At 42.9% G+C, this 20,594-nt stretch overlaps 1 protein-coding gene across 1 annotated transcript in view; it reads right to left on the bottom strand.

Moving 5' to 3' along the window:
* Positions 1-19,116, bottom strand: part of MKX (mohawk homeobox) — a 66,500-nt gene extending 47,384 nt beyond the window's left edge. Inside the window, 6 exon segments of the mRNA XM_019465262.2 lie at positions 5,965-6,300; positions 6,729-6,882; positions 15,816-15,975; positions 17,762-17,832; positions 17,834-18,029; positions 18,863-19,116. Coding sequence (XP_019320807.1) covers positions 5,965-6,300; positions 6,729-6,882; positions 15,816-15,975; positions 17,762-17,832; positions 17,834-18,029; positions 18,863-18,969 — 1,024 coding nt within the window. The 5' untranslated portion in view covers positions 18,970-19,116.
* Positions 19,117-20,594: the final 1,478 nt, after the last annotated feature.

Here is a 20,594-nt window from a genome sequence, read left to right as displayed (position 1 = left end):
TCTGTAGATCTCACTTAAACCATCACTGCTTTGGAGTGAGTGATTAGGAAGAATTCTTTTCAACAGGCTATCAGAAAGACATCATTCTTTATTCAAAGCTATTAGGGGCAAGTTTGGAACTGTGGTTAACCCAACATTACTGATTTAAAAGGATGGAATATCATATAAAAAGCAATAGGAGGAGGTAGTTTAGAGGAGAGAGGATATTGAAGCACACTTCACATGCTGTGTTTAATATTATAAGCTTAGGAGAGCAGAAAATTCTGTATTTTTAAAACCGGTACTTAAGTTTCTATCTGGAAATTTCACTTACGTGGAATACCTCATTCCCAGATGGTGTCAGATAGGTGAGGTATTATTGTAGTAAGGATACAAGACAAGGAATTGGATAACCTTTCAAGTATCCTTTAAATGTCACTAACTGGGATGGTGATAGAGGGTTTTTTATTCTCTGCTGGAGTACATCAGCAGTCATTTGCATGCCAGGAAAGAACGTCTGGAATAATCCAAAAGGGCAAAGCTTAGTTCTTTCACCAAAAACAAGGACATGACAGGCACAAAAAGGGAAATGAAACAGGATAAAAGTATCCAAAGCAGACTTACTGTTCAACAAAATCCCACAGAGAAACTAGCATGAACACAGAGACACATACCATCTTAACACTCGGTTCTTGACAAAGCCTTCTCTTGACTACTACGATGCTTTCTTTAAGCTACTCACAGACACAAAACCCAAAATTGATGAAACCTATAAATTAGGAGTGAGTATTCACGCTCAAAAAGATCTGCCAAGACAGCTCTTTAAATCTTTCTTCTGCTTCTTTTAACGAGGGTTTCTTGGATGAGCAGCCTAGCACAAAACACAGGGCTTCGGTGAGCCTAGAACAGGGCCTGTGTAGAGTGGCTCTTAAGGAACATTTTTGTGTGTGGAATGAATGCATGAAAGAGCACCTCTTATATGAGTGGACTGTATCTCGGAAATGTACCTGTGAAGTCGGCTGTTTAGAACTGAAGAGAGCACAACTCCAAAGAAGCCATGCTATACATAAATTAAGGTTAAATCCAGGCTAATCCGATGGTTTTCTGAACTCATACCTGCGTTATACTACTGATAATGCCAGCTTCAATTCTGAAGTACATGCATATGCAGGAAGAGAGAGAGAAAAAGGAACATTTCTCCTCTTGGTGCGCATCATTAGCTGAGAAAAAAAATGTTTGGAAATGGCATTTAGCCTCTGGCATCCATTCACACTTTCTACCTCCTACTTCTTTCCTTAGTGACCAAAATCCCTGGTTCTTTTTGCTCCAACTGTGGCAGGCCATCCAAAGGGACTCTGTCTTCCAGAGAATTCCATGCACCAAATAAGTGACTTCTTTTTTCTCTCAATCAGAAATCTCCATTTCTTCAGGGATATTCACCTCAGTCAAGTGGAAGGGAAGCTAATCTGGTTAATTCACACTAACATAGAAAAGAGTTCTATGTTCCTATATGTTTTTGCTGCACCAGATGTGTCTAATTAAGAGGGATTTTAGACAGTTTAACAAGATGAAGTTTAAGCATTCAGCCTGTGGGAACTGGTTAAATTTATGAATTATATACTTGCAGAGCAGTGGGGCTCAGAGAATAACCATTCGAATGTACTAGCCATTTATAAATTGTGAGCTGCAAAAAGAAAGAACATAACAGGGACTTGTCCTCAAGCCGAGCAAAAGAAGTGCGGGGAAGTCCACACATTTTATTTCAAGACTTGCCTGATTTTCCCCTCGTCAGTACACTTCTTAGAAACCTCCCTGCTCTCCTTCAGCAAAGAAGGAAATGTAATAGTCTCTTAAGGGTAAATCAGACTCGAACACAAGTCAGGAAAGGCTCCAATGAGAACTTACTCTGTAGGTGGGACAGATGGCAGATGGCTCCTTCACGGATGGTCGCATCTGGAGAATATCAGTACTGATTCAATAGGAGTGGAGGTGGATATTAAAGACACCTCAGAGGGCAGACCCATCGAAGGGTTAGGGGCCTTGAGGTCAGTTTGTAATGGGAATTCACTCCATCAAATACCTGAAAATTGTCATCCATTAACCTGACATGATGATAAGTATTATAATTTTAATGCAGACAACTTAATTCAACAGACAACACTGAGTAACTAAATCTTCTTGAGTAGTATTTTTTTTTAGAAGCAATAGCCTTAATAATTCTAATCAATTCTAACGGTATAATTTCCGCCCTCAGAAATGTTTTTTTAGCCAATATGTGTTGAAAGCCTATTACACCCCATGAAAATAAAAATCTTTCTTTTTCTACACGACGGGGAGACTTCAGATTACAGAGAAATATTTAATATCTACATAAAATCAACAGAACATGTTTGTATCTACGTTGATGTTGTCAGTCAGGTGGAGAGAAAGCTAATCTGATTAATTCATACTAACTTAGAAAAGAGTTCTATTCACCTACATGTTTCAATTAGGATTACTTTATAATCTAGTGGGCTTAACTCTCCTAGAATTTAACAACAACAAGTGAAATAAAATTCAGCGATGCATTATCCTTCCACATACCAACTCTTTCATTTGGCCTTTTGGTTCCATATCATTAATGAAATGCATCATAAGATAGCAAAAATGTGTGGAAAAACGAATAAAATTTTTTAGCATAGATAAACTAAGAAATTGTGTTTAAAGCTGATCTATTCTTGAAAAACAATTTGAAAGTTGAAATCTTTGCACTCCTGTAAAACTGTGGTGGGGGAGGGGAGTGGTGTTTAATAGCAGATTTAGAGGGTTTCTGTTTAGGTGAAGAAAGAAAGATATAACCAGAAGGAATTGAAGGAATTCAGAATAAGCCTGTATGCCAGCGAAAACCATAGTAGTTGCTCAGAAAGTATTTATTGAAATCCCCTGTTCTATTTATGCATGAGTGGCATCAGCCAGATACAATTGCAGCAACGTTGTCATTCGCTTCCCCCAGAAGACAGCCATTTATTGTTTCGGGCTGAGATTTAGCAGACCAGTCTTAGACCACCAGTCCTTCTCAATTCTCTATCCACAAAACCAAACAATGTATTCTGTTCTTTTAAAAGTTTATACACATGCATGGAAAACCAGAAGTTTACGTGTCTAGGCTGCTTTCTCATTGCTTGCAAAACTAAAAAATAGGTTTTTATTTAAAAATAGAACTTGGCAAATGAATAGGCCATTGAAGACTTTAATAAAAATAAATGGCCAAGATATTTCACTTTGAGAAGCATCAACTATACAGGCATGCTAATCACTCTTTGGTTTTCTATTTTATTTTCTTTGAAAAGAGCATGCATTTTCTTTTTTTAAATAATTGCTTTAATATTTATTTTTGAGAGAGAGAGAGAGAGAGAACAAGCAGGGGAGGGGCAGAGAGATTGAGAGACAGAATCTAAAGCAGGCTCCAGGCTCCAAGCTATCAGCCCAGAGCCCTATGAGGGGCTCTAACTCACAAACTGTGAGATCATGACCTGAGATGAAGTTGGAACCTTACGCATTTTCATAAGACGCATCATACTGGGTAAATTTCAAATTTTTTACTGGGCAACATAAAGAAATGTGTAAGAAATTTACAAAAGTAACAGACCTTCAATTATTCCATCTAATCAAAATTAATTTTCATTGTTTCCAAAAAACCTTCCTTGTTTTTGTCCATACATATTTGTAATGTCACAATTGCATTCAATGTTTCCACAATTTTAAATTGTTTTTCACTTAACCTTATGTTATCAATATTCCTCATGTTGCTTTATAGTCAGTATCAGTATCATAAATAAAAAGGTTGATTTTTATGCTATTTTAATCTGGCTTTGGATTAGGATAACATTTACATTTTTAAAAACTGACATACTTCCCATATTTTTACATGCTTGAGAAAAATGCAGTAAGCATGAGAATTAATTACTTCTTCAAAGTTTGGGGAAAAATCCACTGAATATCAAATCATGTGTTTTGGAAATGGAGTTTTACTAAAAACCTTGATTTTTCCTGCATCAGTGGTCATTTACAACTTTTCTCATTATAATTTTATAATTTAATTTGTGTGGATAATACCAATTCATCTACACATTTGCATATGGTATACTGTCAAACAACTGTGCATAATACACCATAATTTAAAAGTATTTTTAATAACTATATATTGACTGCTATAGCTCTTTTTTCACTTCCAATTTTATTCCGTACCAATTTTTGCTTTTTTCTTTTAGTATTTCTTTCAGAGTGAAGTCTTAATTTATCTAGTTTTCAGCTTTCCATTCTAACTTTTTTTTTGTTTTATTTTTATTCATTTTTCTGTACTTGAATGACTTGATTTCCTATCCTTTCTTATCTCTTCAAATAAAATTCAACAAAGCTTTAAATCATCTCCAAGTTCTGTCCGCTCTGCTCACAGTAGATATACATAGTTTTAAATTTTTAAAATTATTAGCGTAATAGTCTTTTATTGCATCTTTTACTTCTTCCTAGACCCAATCATTATTTACAAGACTCATTTTATATCTCAGAGCATTTAGAGTTGTTTTCACTGTTGGCCCTGGAACTGCAAACAAACAATGTGGCTAATTTAAGTCTTTAAAAATGTGTTGAGGGGGCGCCTGGGTGGCTCAATCAGTTGAATGTTCGACTTTGGCTCAGGTCATGATCTCATGATTCATGGGTTCAAGCCTCGCATCAGGCTCTGTGCTGACAGCTTGGAGCCTGGAGCCTGCTTCAGATTCTGTATCTCCCTCTCTCTCTGCCCCTCCCCCACTCATACTTTCCTTCTCCCTCAAAAAATAAAAAAAACATTAAAAAAATTTTAAGTAAAAAAAAAATGTGTTGAGATTTCCTCTGAATCCTCACAGATAACATATCTTACTTGAAAAGAAGACCTCTGGTTAAATAATCTGAAAGGTATATTAAATAGACCAAATTTAAATTCCTTTATAAAGCCCTACTATTCACATATCAAGGTCTTTACAAGGGTCACCTGCAGCAAAGTTTGTGCAATATTTAGCAGAGGGCCTAGCATGTCATAACTACTCAATAAATCATTGGAGGTAGTAGATATAATAATAACAGTCATCAGGGTCTGGTAGTAGTTATGTTTTCCTACCTCTTATTCAGGCTCAGCTGTGTTACTGATCTGGAGAAGAGTAATTAGCTATGTGTTTCTGGTCTGGGTTTTCTTATTAATGATCTAACATGGCTGGACTAGATGCTTCCTGAGGTTACTTCCAGCTCTAACATTTCTAAGTCTCATTTGAAGGCATTTCCAGGACCTGGACTCTTATCTATACCAGATGTAGGTCACACATATCCTTTGGTCTGAAGCAAGTTGCTCAAACACTCTTTATGAGCAAAACTCTCTGGAAACTGAAGTCAAGACAGAAATTTTTACCAAACTCACTACTCCACCAGAAAGATCTGGACAGGCAGAAATCAATCATTTTTGGAATAAAAGTAAAAATTTCAAAGCTATTTATCAGCTCTACTTGTGCTTTCCAGGAATAAAAGTAAAATTTCCAAAGCAATTTAAGCCAAACCTACACTTTTCCTTCACAAGAGTCTTGGCACCCATGCTAATTTGTGTTCATTTTCCATCACTATTAGCAATCATCTTAAGAGAAAAGATGAAATACAAAGTATTTGCATGGCTGGTTATAATTCAGGGCATTCCTCCTCCAAGAATGTGTACCATTGAGATTGAAAATTACTATGAAGAATGAAAATTCTCATATTCATCATTAAGAGTGAAAATCCCCAGTAGACCATTATCCACTAAGAAGCACATCTGGTAATTAGAAACAAAACAAAGCTTTCAAATTAAATTATGGGCTATATATATGTGAATAATCTTGTGCAAAAGCAGTAAAAATTATGCCTTTATACCTGATGAAATAAACCCCTTGCTGCAGTTTTAGTGCTGTTTTAAACAAGGTGTCATGAAAAGCACAGACTTACCTGTACGATAGACAAAGTTGCCTTCGGTTTCCGATGATGAAGGAGACACCAATTCTTCCTCAAATTCGTTGGAGCTAAAAGATCCCGAATGGTTTCTTTGCCTTGTCTTTCCCATCATGGCAGCATTTGTGGCCATGACGTGTCTCAAAGAGTCGTTAAGGTAACGATTCAATAAGCTGCTCTTGTATTTTGGGGGTGATACGTAGTCCTCACTGGCCCGTGACTCTGGCCTCACTCCAGCTTTTATGACTGAGCTCTCACTTTTAATCACAGGATGGTGAACTGGATTATTATAGCCCCCTTCATTTATGTGGTTTCTTGGAGGATTTTCTCCATCTAAGGGATAAAAATATCACTAGGTAATACTTACATATACTTTTCTCCCAGCCACCCAACTGTTACAGTTAATCACTGAATATATACATAAAGAAAGAATATTTATTTAAAGTGTATAAAATTGTCATTGATATTCAAGATTAATTTTTAGGCACAGGAAGCAGGAATCTATGTAATCTCTCCCTATGGTATTTTAATTTTAATGAATTTCAGAGAAAATGTTATTCTGATACACGATAAATCTATAAACAAGAGGAAGCAGCCATAATTCTGTTGGTCATTTATAGTATTGTAAAAGTGAAGTTACTTCATGCAATAAAAAAGAACCATTATGGCACCATTATGTTTTGTGGAGTCAACCTTAAAAAGAGCAGTTGGGGTGAACTTCCTGGTAATGGAGGCAAAGCAAAATAAAAATATTAACAAACCTTCGGAACACGAATCATCGCTGCTTACACTAAGCCGCTCAGCATTTCCTTGAACGTATTTGTTGTACAACTTTATTCTTAAAGCCCAGCTCAAATCTGGCTGTCGAACAGTATTCTTAAGCCGACGTCTTGCATTAGCAAACCAATTTGACACCTAAAAAAGTTTTATTTTTCAATTAACAAAACATAAAATACGACCCATCACATAATTACTTTCCCACAAAGGACCAAAGCCTTTCTCAGTATATCTGATCATTAAGTATTCTCTGAATGTAATAGTATTAGACATTCATTCCATTCATTCATTCAACAAACATGCTGAGCACTTACTATAGAGACTGAGTGCATACTGTATTCTGGGAATAAACAAACAACAACAACAACAAAAACCAAAAAACAGGCCTTGCAATCAAATGTTCAGTATAGTAAGAGGGATAACTTGAAAAGTTTTTTTTGATGTTTATTTATTTTTGAGAAAGAGAGAGAGACAGAGCATGAACAGAGGAGGGGCAGAGAGAGTGGGAGACACAGAATCGGAAGCAGGTTCCAGGCTCTGAGTTGTCAACACAGAGCCCAATGCATGGCTCGAACTCATGAGCTGTGAGATCATGTCCTGAACTGAAGTCAGCCGCTCAACCAACTAAGCCACCCAGGTGCCCCTAAATAACTTTAATATAGGAAAGAATGTGATGAATGGCTTAAAAGACATTGAAATATAATGATACAGGAATCCAAAGGAAGGAGGAGTTACTTTCATATATGACTCAAGACATCATGAGGAATTAAGTGAAGAGTTGAAGGAATATATCATGTATAATGGATAGGGAAGTGTGTTCCCAATAAAGAGGACATGGGAACAAATGTAAGTCAAATTCCAGAGATATTGTGGTGGGTAAGGAAGACAGAAAAGTTAAAGATGACCTTGAGTCATGCCTGTGTAATCAAGAGAAGGACAGTGCCATTTTGAGAAAGAAAGTAGAACTGTTTAAGGATGAAATGATGTGCTTGGTTTGGGGAATGATTAGTTTGAGGTACTAGAAAAGCATACTGGTGAGATGGGCAGGAAGAAAACAAAAATGATATCTGAGACTTAAGGGAGAGGAAGATCAGACACGGGTCAAATGCACAGAAGTGACAGCAGGCAGTTTTGAGTAGGCAGAAAGGTGGTTGAAGACCAAACCCTGGACGCCTCTAGAGATCCAAGGGCAGGAATATAAAAGAGGAGCTAGGAAAACAATCAAACAGAGCAATCAGACAAGTAGAGGAAGAAAAAATGCCAACTAACACCCAGCTTTAAGTTGAAAGTCAAGTGCTTCTGAAGCAAATAGGTGAAGACAAAGAAACAAACACTGTAAAACAAAGGAAAGGTGTTTCCATGTTTGTAAAAGATGCTGTTGGATTTCCAGAGGTTAAGATGGTACTTGAGATTTCCTTCAAAATATCAGGGTATCATCAGGGAAAAGATATGTAAGTAAATAACCAGAAAGGCCAATATCGGCTTTTATTTATTTATTTATTTTATTTATTTTAATTTTTTTTTCAACGTTTTTTATTTATTTTTGGGACAGACAGAGACAGAGCATGAACGGGGGAGGGGCAGAGAGAGAGGGAGACACAGAATCGGAAACAGGCTCCAGGTTCTGAGCCATCAGCCCAGTGCCCGACGCGGGGCTCGAACTCACGGACCGCGAGATCGTGACCTGGCTGAAGTCGGACGCTTAACCGACTGCGCCACCCAGGCACCCCCAATATCGGCTTTTAAAAGAATGAAATGTGGAAAGAGAATTACATCTTTCTGCCAATTTATTCTAGAACATGAGTCCACATTACTATAATAGTTTGTGTGGCAATGCTTGCATCGGAAGTTTCTTTTTTATTTTTTTAGATTTATAATATAAATATACAGTTCTACACATTGCCGAAGACCTAATTATTGAATGAGCCTATAGTGAATCCTCCTTTTTTAAAAAACAAAAACACAACTTTTTCCTCTTTATCTCCAGCGGTTTTTAAAGCATAGCAGCTTTCCCCAATTTACACACACATACACATACATGCACACATGTATACAAAACATATCATATATAATATATGCATTCAATATTAATTACTTTCTTTGTGTTTTAAGTAACAACTTTCCTCTTAAATTTATGTGCATTGATGTGATAACTCACGTGGCTTTTCAGAAGTCTTAGTCTTTATCAACCCCTCTTTCCTATTAAGTTGTGCTATTATAACTATGATTTCATCTGGCTTCAAATTCTCAGTCTTCTCCAACCTCTATAGACAGACAACTTCTGGGACTATTCATTCAACAAATATATATTGAGTAGCTCTTGTGCTCTAGCCATGGTGGTCAGTGCTAGGAATGTTTACTGTTAAGATAAATTTCGTCCCCTGCACACATGGAAGGATTAGCAGAGAACTACATATTAACTGTGATATATGGGTGAACATTCACTATGGAAGCACGAAATGCCTGGTGCACATCATGGCCGATGTATTCACCCATGTCCTTATTAGTAATAACTGGGAATTTTAGAACATTATTTTCCTGAACTTCCATATCTTCCATTCTATGAACTTGAATGAATCTTCACCACCACCATCAAATTCAAGTGTTGATGTGCCATTATGATTTAAATGCTTACCTTCTTCAAATCCTCATTAGTGTCCTGTTATCCTATAACTGTGGTGTAAATGGAAAGAGACCTGGTTTCCTGTTTTGAATTTGCCAAATACATGTGTGGATTTGGGAAGTCACTCAACTTTTCTGAACTTCAAACCCTTCATGTATAAAATGCATTAGATGGTTCCTAACATCCTGGCCAACCCTAAAAACTAAGATCTGTGAATATAGTCTACACTCTCCTACAGAAGTGTTAATTCATTCCGTTTATAGTCGGTACTAACCTATCTTCTGCCCTTGACCACCACCCTTTCAGGCAATCAGACATGTGTGTTTATGTCCTTCTCTGCCCCCTTGACATGCAGAGGACAAACCGCAACTTCTCCTACGCCTATGTAGCTTATATTTATTGGAATCCAGCACCAAAACTTGATTACTTTCTTTACTAAACATCATATAATTCAGACTAACTTTAAATCTTAACTAACCTTAAATCAGTACAACCATCACATAGTATAGTATAAAATACAATTCTCATGCAAGTCTCCATATTTTTATTAAAATGCAATGGCCTTCTAATTTCAAAAACATGAACACACTATAATTCTAACATACAAAAATGGGGACCTTTATTTTTTATTTTAATTTTTAAAAACTATTTATTTTTGAGAGAGAGAGAAAGATAGAGTGTGAGTAGGGGAGGGGCAGAGAGAGAGAGACACACACACACACAGAATCTGAAGCAGGCTCTAGGCTCTGAGCTGTCAGCACAGAGCCTGATGCAGGGCTCAAACTCATGAATTGTGAGATCATGACCCTAGCAGAAGTCGGAAGATCAAATGACTGCACCACCCAGGTGCCCCAAAATGGGGACGTTTAAATGTCATGGTGGGATTACATTTTCATATACACGGATCATATCCTTTTTTTGTGCTCTATATACTCAGCTCTTACCATAATATACTAATTACATATTAGAAGATTTCCCAGAAAGGTTTGCTGATACCTAACATGGGCTGTCTCTGACCTGATTTCATAACTTTGACTGGCAAAAAAAATGCTAATATATTTACTCTGCCAGTATTTTATTGCCAGAAATTTACAGTACAATTAAGGACGGGATATAGTTCAAGGTGCTTAATATCTGCTTGCATTAAGTCATGCAAACAGCAAACAAACAGTTGGTTAAGAAATTTGCATAAATGCTGTTTTGCAATATTTTTTTTTTCCTGATGAATTAATGTAAATTCCATCTGTTTCACAGAAGGTAAAAATACCAGTTCAGATTTTCTACCTTTAACTTATTATGGATTCCTTGCAAATCTCATTAACTTCTATTTTACATGATATAGGCCTCCATGGTAACATGGATAGGTTCTGCAACAGCATTTTGATATGAAACTCAGAGCTTTAAAAACACTGTATTTTATAGTGAAAGCTTGGAGAACCAAATATCTAGAAGTTGGAAGGGAAAACTAAGTAGTTTTCATCCCTACTCTAACAGAGGTGTTTACATTGATCGTATTGACAGAGCAATCACTGTAGCAAGCCCAAAGGGATAAGATGGCATATGTCCACCTTTGAATATATAGAATTAACAAACTTATTCTGAGTTACTCAACGGAAACATTGAAAACCTCATTTCCACACCATGTAGTGTAACACTTGGAATAATGTAGAAAGAGCAATCTGAGATTCTGTTGAATATTTAACAGTTGCCATAATCCTTGCAGTTGATAACTACATATATATCTCAACAGAAGCACTCAGCTAGCAAAAAAGGCGCTATGTCAACAGAAGGGGCAAAATCTTAGAAAGTAGCAATTTTAACCAATGGCACATGGACATTATCATAGGAATGTGAAACTTCTATAAGAAGAGGAAGCACTAACATTCAGTCATTAAATGGAATCTCAAACTAACTCTACATGCATTGCACTCTGTATTGTGATCATGAAAGAAGGCATCCCAAGAAGACATTTCACTCTTATAAACAAACAAACAAACAAACAAACAAACAAACAAATAAATATGTGTATGTATATATACATACATATATATGTATATATATATATATACACATATTTAAAAATATATACACATGAACAATGGGAAACTTTGAAATCAAATATAGCCCCCATCTGCCCTTCTCTGAAAAACTTCTTCCAAGGCAATTATTCTGTAGTAAGCTCTATATCCTATGATAATACAAAACACCAACTGCATACCATTTTGTGTTATTCCACAATAAAGCTGTTTACATTTTGGCACTACAGAGTATATTTTTTATAATGTTGAAACAGTGGGCAGCCATAGAAATTAAGCACAATGGAATATTTTGGTTGATTAAAGTACACACACACACGTCATTACCTGTCAATTTTATGAAAATGTTTATATCTCGTTAGGAAGATGCCAGATTAACAATAAATAGCTCTTTCTGCTTCGTTTTTCAGGGCTATATAAAATGTAGCCATGGATCAATGTCCTTAGAACTTCTATCTGTCAGAAAAAGTACCTTTTGTGGTCCTGAAGATATTTCTTCCACTAAAGTTTCAGTTTCTTGCTTCTAGGTCTAGTGGAGACTGCTGACCAGGTTTTATGCCCTTCCTTATCAATTTAAGAGCAACAAAACAAGGCAAAACTACATTTCATGAGAAGTTTAACAATTTGACACACAGCCAAAAGGAAAATGTTAAGTGTAAAAGACATTCTTGAAATAGGATACTCTTGTAATTAAGGAATAAAAGTTATGTTAGCCACTTATTAACATCAGTCATGAGAAACAGATAGGAGGTACTGCAATAAACAACGAAAAGGAGTTTGGAACCAGAAATAAGGGGAACACTCCATATTTGTCCACCGACACGAAAATACGACATATTTCCAGATATACTGAAAATAATAAAATGAGTTTTATTCTTGCTGGTCTATAAACCATCATATAGCATTAAAGATAATGTGTGTTCAATGGAATGTATTTTAAAACTAGAATATCTTTGTCAGATTTCAAGACATTAACCAAGGTTCAGAATGGTGTTTTGGAAAACCACATGGTGATTATAATGGTATTCCCCAATTAGACCTCTTCACTCTACAAACATGTACGAACAGTTTATGGAAAGTACAGTGCTGGGGTGATATGGGGGTATTGAAAGACATGAAAAAGACATGATTGCTCTACTCAAGAAGCCTGACTCCACAGGAGAAATTTATTCACTGGGGTCTAATTTGCAGGGATCAAAAGCTTTATTCAGCTCACAGGTTTATATTTTTTCCTCCAGAAGTGTAAAGTATTTACATAATTTATTTGGTTTCCCATAGAGTAAGAATTTGCTTGGATGCTTAATGTATGTTTGACTTTCACAAACTGTCCCACATATATCAACATAAGTACAGTTGACTCTTGAACAACACAAGTTTGAACTGCATGGGACCACTTATACAGTTTTTCAACAAAATACAATACTGTAAATGTATTTTCTCTTCCTTACAATTTTCTTAATAACATTTTCATTTCTCTAGCTTACTTTATTTTAAGAATACACTACAGAATACGTATAACATACAAAATATGTGTTGATCGACTATTCATGTTATTGGTAAGGCTTACAGTCAACAGTAGGCTACTAGTAGTTAAGTTTTTGGGGAGTCAAAAATATGTGGATTTTTTTACTTGTGGGGAGGGTTGGCACCCTAACACTTGTGTTGTTCAAGGGTCAGGTGTAGATAGATATATATGTGTGGTACATATATATATATGTATATATATATATTTACGTATGTATATATATGTATATTCTTACGTAGATATCCTATTATGCCTAATTGAAAATAACTAGACCCAAATTGGATTACTACATTTAACATCCCTTGGCTATTCTATACATTTTGATTTTTTCCATTTATCACTACACAGTTCCAGAAACCAACTTCATTTCCTATAAAAATTTGGAAATCGTTAGGCAGGGATGACTTATTATTATAAACAATTATCTTTGCCCCATTTAAAAATTAAATAATTTAGTGCACTTTTATTTTCTGAGATTTAGTGTAAGAGAAAGAAAATGCAATGACAAGTTTTCACTACATGAATGAAAACTTCATGTTAATTAGAAGACTGTAACAGGGTTACCAAGATCTTTAATACAAAAAGAATGATTATTTGTGTTCAAACTATCATTAGAAGTAGAAAATAATTTGATTCTGTATTAAAATTACAACTATGTGGACTGCATCTCAACAAAGCCACTGTACACAAAAATTTAAACGTCTCTGCTAATGACAATATTAGTTTTCATAATTAAAAAAATGTTCTAGTGTGGGGCAGCTGGGTGGCTCAGTCGGTTAAGCCTCAGACTCTTGATTTTGGCTCAGATCATGGTCTTCCTTTTCATGGGTTCGAGCCCTACGTCGGGCTCTTACCTCACTGTGAGGAGCCTATTTGGGATTCTCTCTCTCTCAAAATAAATAAATAAACTTAAAAATTAAAAAAAAAAAATGTCCTGGGGTGTTGGGTGGCTCAGTCAGTTAAGTGTCTGATCTTGATTTCAGCTCAGGTCTTAAACTCCTGGTCGTGAGACCAAGCCCTGAGATAGGCTCAATGCTAAGCATGGAGCCTGCTTAAGATTCTCTCTCTCTCTCTCTCTCTCTCTCTCTCTCTCTGTCTCTCTCTCTCTCCCCTCTATGCCTCACCCACTCATGCTTTCCCTTCTCTTTCTCTCTCAAAAAAGATGCTCTAGCTATGTCATTTTTTTTTTTTGCTTTCTGTATGAAAGAATGCAAGCATTAAATATGGAACTGTATGATAAACCAAATTAATCTAATGCTTTATTGCTGACATCATTGTGAAACATTCAAATAGCTCTATAAACTGGTGTATTTTCAAAATAAATAGCATACCTGTTTAAACTGAAATTTGAACATATGCATTTATTTTCACAAGTCAAGTTTTTCTGACTGGAATCACTGAAAATTCATAGTTTTATGTTAAACAGATATTAAGCCAAGAACACTAAATAAATTTTCCCCTCCAGTGCTGCAGCAAATCACTATTAATACTATTGCCTGTTAACATGAAGCAAAACAGATGTTTTCCCCTAAAATTGTATTCTGAATATAAGCAGACAAATGCATATTATAGTTTTAATAAGCTTGAATACAAGTCAACTTTCATGCTTTGTCAAACTTTCCAGCAATTCCTAAAATGACAATTTTAAATACTCTGGAAAGCAAGTTTTATTTTATCTAGTAGTTAAATATTGTCTTTATTTGGGGTCTCCCTCACTATAAATTTAATGAAATAACCAAAACTTCACAGATGCAGTCATGTAGTACTACTATAATATATGAAACTTCTTAGCTCATTTAGCTCCTCCTATTTCTGAATAAATTTGCTCTGTTTGCATGCATAAAAGTTCATGCCACCAAATTTATTAAAGAAGACTGTTGTGTGTTGGAAAAAGCATTTGATCTGGAATTGCATTATTTCCAGGCCCACCTCTACCCCTTACTAACACTTAACTTCCACAGTGCCTTGGTCACATCATCTGTAAAATGCTGATAACTGCTCTTCCTCGCCATGTTTCTGTGAATATCAAGACTCTGTAGGGAAAAATTTAGTCAAATGTTGTTGGTTGGAGTGTTGTTGGTTGGAGAAGAAACAGACTTGTACCCTTTCTCTACTCTTGACAAAATAAACCAACTACTTGAAATTGGTCTCTTCCTAACCACAGTGGGAAGATTCCAGAAGCAAAATTTGTGGCTTCTATCTAACACTTGGGATGTCTCATATTTAAAAAAAAAAAAATTCAAAGCCCACTTCTTGCCCTTCCACTCCATCTCCTAGCTCTGTCAGTAAAGGCAATTTTTAAAGTTATCCTGTACTTGACCTTTCATATGGGGCCCTAATGTGGAATGCCTTTCTGCATGGCTCTCAAAGCATCATCCAGGGCCAGCAGCTTCGGCATCGTCCAGAGAACTTGTTAGAAATGCAAATCATCCACCCCACCCCAGACCTACTACTGAATCAAAAACTCTGGTGTGGGGCCCAGCAATGTGAGTTTGAGCAAGTCCTCCGAGGGATTCCAACGCACACTCAGGTTTGAAAATCACTGCAGATAGTCCCATCTGTAGCCATCTGGGTGCCGCACACCGGTCCAGATTCCCAGGCACCTTCTCATAACTCGCAGCTGACTTTTCACCGCCCTCCCTAACAAAACACCGAGCAGTCCCGCCTGAACGGGGCATGCGCACTGAATTGGTAGCTAAGCTTGAGAGGAAACCCAGAAACTTCCTACAACACAACTCTGCCCCCGTGCCAAGCCCTCAGCATCCTCGGAGGCAGGAGCCTGAGAACCTGGACGGGCCTCCAGGGGCCTGATCCCTGCGCGGCGGGAGGCGCGCCACGTGCAGATCCGCGCAAAGTCGACGCGCGCCCGCGCCTCGGCCGCGGTTACCTGCACTAGCGTCATCTGCGAGCCCAGCGCCAGGAGGATCTTCTCGGTCTTGGTGGGGTACGGGTTGTCACGGTGCTTGTAAAGCCACTGCTTGAGGGGCCGCGCCATGTCCTGCAGAGCCTGCCGCTTGTGCCTCACCTTCCCGCCATTCTGCCTGGCCCTGGACACCGGGAGAGGAAGCCCGGGTGAGCCGCGCCTCCCGGCTGCAGCGCCCCCCCCCCCCCACCGGGGTCCCCCGCGTCTGGACACCTTCGCGTCCGCGGCCACGCGCCCACCGGGAACGGCTGCCGACCCCGCGTCCCGCACCCCGGGGCATCCGGCTGGGAGGTAGGTGCCCGCCAGGAGCCTCCAGGCTGAGGCGAGGCCGGGGCGGGAGCCACAGGGCTTCTGGGCGCGAAAATCCTTCCCTGGGCACCTTTCTTTGAAATGGCCTGGCCGTCGCAGGGGGTCAGGTGGCAGTGAGGGATACTAAGTTTATCTTGGAAGAGGGGATATCTTGAAGCCAGCACCCAGGGGTTAGAGGTTTAGGTGACGAAGGCTAAGTCATCTGACTGGCGACCCCTCGCCCCCCTGCACCGCGCCCTTGAGAGGCTGTGGCCTCGCGGGTTGGGTCAGGCTGCTGCCAGCTCTCGAACGTTCTTTTGGGAAACTCACGCCTGGCTTCCAGGCGCTCGGGGCTTCCAGTCGCCCGCGGTCAAAGTAAAGGTTGCCCACTGGACGTCGGGAATAAAGCAAGGAATGACGGCCGTCCCCCTCCCCCCCCCGCCCCGCTTCTCTTCTCGCTCTCTACTTCCTTTGGTCCTCTGGAAACAGGGAGAACTTTCCAAGCAAGTTGTTTGTAGAGGATAGAGGCTGAACCTAAAAAACACTCTAGGGGCCTTTTCCCGACTTAAGGTAGGGTTAAAAAGCATGGAGCACTCCGTCTCATTGGGTAAAGTTAAGAAAAAAAGAAAAAAAAAGAAAGAAAACCCTGAGGAAAAGCACATTCAAAGGAGGAAGAGGCCGCAGCAGCCCGGAGCCGGGTGCCCGGCGCTGCGCTCCCCCGCGGCTCCGGGAGGTGTCGCCGCGCGGCCGCTCGCGCGCGGCCGGCTACTCAGGGAGGCTCGCGCGCCTGCGCCTTAGCCTCCAGGACTTTCGCCTCTTTAAACACTTTGAAATGCAACTCCATCCGAAAGGACTGGTAGTAACATTTTGACGAAACCTAATCTCTATTTTACTAACCAACAACGCCGCAGAACAAGCAGCTGATGCAATCTTTCAGGTGGAGACGCCCAGGACGGCTCCCCCTCCCCCCGCGGGGCGCTCCGGGAGCAGCCGCGACGCCTCCGCAGCAGGCGCTGCGGGCCCACCCGCGAGCTCTACGCTCCCCGGCAGCCCCTCACCCGGCTAAACCGAAACTCGGTCCGGCAGGCCCGCGGCCTCCTCCTCCGGGCTCGCAGCGGGCCCCGCCGAGCCGCGCGCGCGTCCCGGGCGTCCTGCGGAGAGCCGACCTTGCCAACACCTTGGCCGAGGCACCTCGAGCTTCGAGGCCGTGGCGAGGCCCTGTCGTGACATGAGAGGGGAAGCCCACGGGGCTGGCCTGACCTGGGAAGCCCCGATTGCTTGCCCCTGCCCTGTTCCTGGGCGTCCCGCTCAGTCCTTTCTGCCTCGCTCTCATCCGCTCATCTGCACCCGCGGTCCGCAGAGGGGCAGGGAGCCCCCTACCCTGAGGTCCAGGTATGGGAGGACTGAGGCACCGTTTCCAACAAGCCTTTTGAGCTATCTTGATGAACCGATTCCCCTATATTTTGAGAAACTAATGCCTTAAAAGGACAATCCGCGAGACCAGGGGCGGAGACCTGCCCTCCCGGGAGCTCCGGGCCCCTGACCCCCGGGCTGCGGCTGCGGCTGCCACTCCCACCCCTCCAGGCTGCAGGCGGGCAGGGGTCCCGGCAGGGTGCGCATACCCAGTCCTGCGGTGTCTCAGGCCGAGGTTGTCCTTGAGGGGCGGGCCGTCCGGAATGCCCACCTCGGGGCGGGGCGTGGGGACTGTCTAGGACGCCACCATAGGGCCGGCTGCCCCTTTCCCGTTCGGGAGCACCGCGGTCCTCAAAAAGCACGGCGCCGCTGAGCTTGTTGAAGACGATGGTGTTCATGGTGCCGGCAGGCAGAGGCGCGCCGCGCGGCCGCTGCGCCTTGAGGCCTGGCCGCCGGGAGCTCCGCAGGGCTCGGGTTCTAGGAGAAGATGCATCACGTTACTCGCTCAGTGCTCACCTCCCTACGCGTCCCGAGCCCCGGACTCCGCGGAGGCTCTGGCCTGGGGAGCCGAGAGGAGGAGCGGCGGCGCCACACCTGGACAAGGGAACCCTTGCCTCTCCCCACCTGGCTACACCGCTCCTCCCTTCGCACCAATCCCCCGCACGCTCCTGGTCTCTACCCTCTTCCTAGCCCCGGCGATCGTTCCAAGGAACCTCAACCAGGGATAATTTACCCGCGTAGGAAAAGGGAAGTAATTCCTAAAGGAGTTCTTTTCTCGGTTTTAATCTGGAAGAAGTGCACTCGGGTTAGCGGAGCGGAATAGGCGCGGCGGAGGGGGGGGGGCGTTCTTCAGCCACAACGGAAGTCTAAAGCATCTCGGAGCTCTCGGGTTGGAAGGAGGGGTTGGAAGGAAGGGAAATTTCTGGGTAATATGAACAACTGCATCTGCAAGCCCCGGTTAATGAGTCCCAGGCCACACCGGGATTCCGGGGATTTTCATGTTTTCTAGATCCTGGATGGTTTGGCTGAAACCCCGAAATTCTTATTCCGGCTCAGGTCCCTGGGGGGTGGAGGTAAGGGCAGGGAAAGTGAGCTGACTTCTAAGCTACAAAGTTAAGTGGCACCAGCGACAAATGTACCACATAGTCTCCCTCCCCCCAAGTCTTCCTACCACCCCCCTGCCCGCTGCAGGACGCGCAAGGTCCCGGCTGGTCAAAGGCGCCGGAGTCCCGGGCCTCCCAGAACCCGCTGTCAGTGCTGTCCTCTTACGCAGCGTGGGTGTGAGCCTCGAACTCGAAGCCCTGACTCACCCGCCCCTTTCTGGGGTCTCGGGGAACCATTTCAGAGGTTGCATAGATGTTAGGAGCGGAAGGAGGCGTCGCGGTCCGCGCACCACCAAGCCTGCGGCTGCCGTCATTGAAAAAGCTTTCAGCTCACCTCCCAGGTCGCGGCGGCCGGGAGCCTCCTGCCGAAGAGCGCAGGCCTCAGGTTCAAGTCTGCGCCGCCGCTTAGCAGTGGCGTTATCGCCCCCATCACCCCGCCCTCGCGCTTCGGGGTAGCTCCTGTTTCTTCCCAGTAGCCTGGGCACAACTGCCAGAGCCCCCTCACCCCGCCCCGCCGCAGCGGGGGCTGCTACCCCTAACACACACACAGATCATCAGCCATGTCGAGCTCCCACACTTGCCAACGCCCCCTGCCCCGCCCTCCAGCCATCACAGGAGCGGCCACGCGCGACATTTGGGGCCGTGACCACAGAGGCTAAAAGACGGCTACCGTCAGTGTTCGTGGAGAGGTGAAGTCAGACTTCTGCTGGCTGCCCCGTGTACCACAAGGCTGAGTCCTCCCACGCAGACAGGTACGTGTCTGGAGTGTGCACGCAGCCTCGGCGAAAAGTGTCAAAGCAAATTTCCGTGCTCGCAGCCTCTGTTCTAAAGTCAGGACTAGCCTTTTTTTTTTTTTTTTTTTTTTTTTTTTTTTTTAAATCGGTGCTCTTAGTGCTTTGCGTTCACGCTGCGCTATTTGTAAAACACGCCCTTTTCCAGTCCCACAGTGTTTCCCCACCACAGTCCTGTCCTCCTATATTCAACGGCTAGTTTTTCCTAGCGACTCCGCTGCGAGGTTTGCCCTACCGGACCCTTCCGCGCTGTCCCAAGCCCACATAGACATCGCAACCACAGACACCCGGCGCGGTCCGGGTCTGCAGGCAGCAAGCGAGATGGCCGGCGGCTGCGAAGGTCCGAGAACTGGGTCCTGACTCGAGGGGTTGCGGGGTGGGGGAGGGCATGTGAAGCGCGGTACCTGGACCTCACCCGGCGCCCCACCACGGTCCTCAGCACCTCTTCTCCGCTGCAGTGCTCCCCACTTACCCTCACCCTGACTCACTCCAAACTGTTGCTTGGGGAGCTCCTTCCCCGCGGAACTACCCCGCCCAACGTCCGCGAGCAATTTTAAAGCCAAGGAGGGGCAATCAGGTGGGCGCCCAGGCGCCTCGCGGACCCTCTGGCCAGCCTTGGCCACCACCCGGGCGCGTGCCCACTGGACCTCGGAGGGAAGTGGGGGAAGGGCGGGGACAGCGGAGGCTCCCGGGGCAGAGGGAAGGAGTACCTCCGGGGCCAGAGCGAGCCTCCCGTCCCGAGGCCGTGAGCTGGGACGCCGGGACCCGCGGGCTGTACCTGTGGCGGTGGGGCCGGCGGCCGGCGGCAGGGCGGCTGGCTCTCCCGCGTCGAGGCTAGGCGCACTCCCATCCCCGCCTCATGTTCTCCGCGCGGGCTCCAGCGCGCTCACCGCCGCCACCCGCCGTCGTCTCGGCTTTATTTACTCAGACGGGCGCGCGCGGCCCGGGAACAGGAATACCGAGGCCTTCTCATGTTTCTTGACTGCCGGGCCCAGCCGGCGAACATCCTGCAGGCGCGGTATCCACGTTCCCGGGCCGGCGAGAGGAAGCCTCAGCACCCTCCCGGCAGCGGGCACTGCAGTTAACCCTCGCAGAGGAGCCGCCGCTGCAGGCGCCGCCGGGGAGTCCCCGGCCCGCCGCGTCTTCCC

This window comes from Panthera pardus, unplaced genomic scaffold (genome assembly GCF_024362965.1).
Source record: "Panthera pardus isolate Hobbes unplaced genomic scaffold, ASM2436296v1 HiC_scaffold_6, whole genome shotgun sequence".
Lineage (NCBI taxonomy): Eukaryota > Metazoa > Chordata > Mammalia > Carnivora > Felidae > Panthera > Panthera pardus.
The sequence above is the reverse complement of the archived record's forward strand: the minus strand, read 5'-3'. Positions and strand labels throughout refer to the sequence as shown.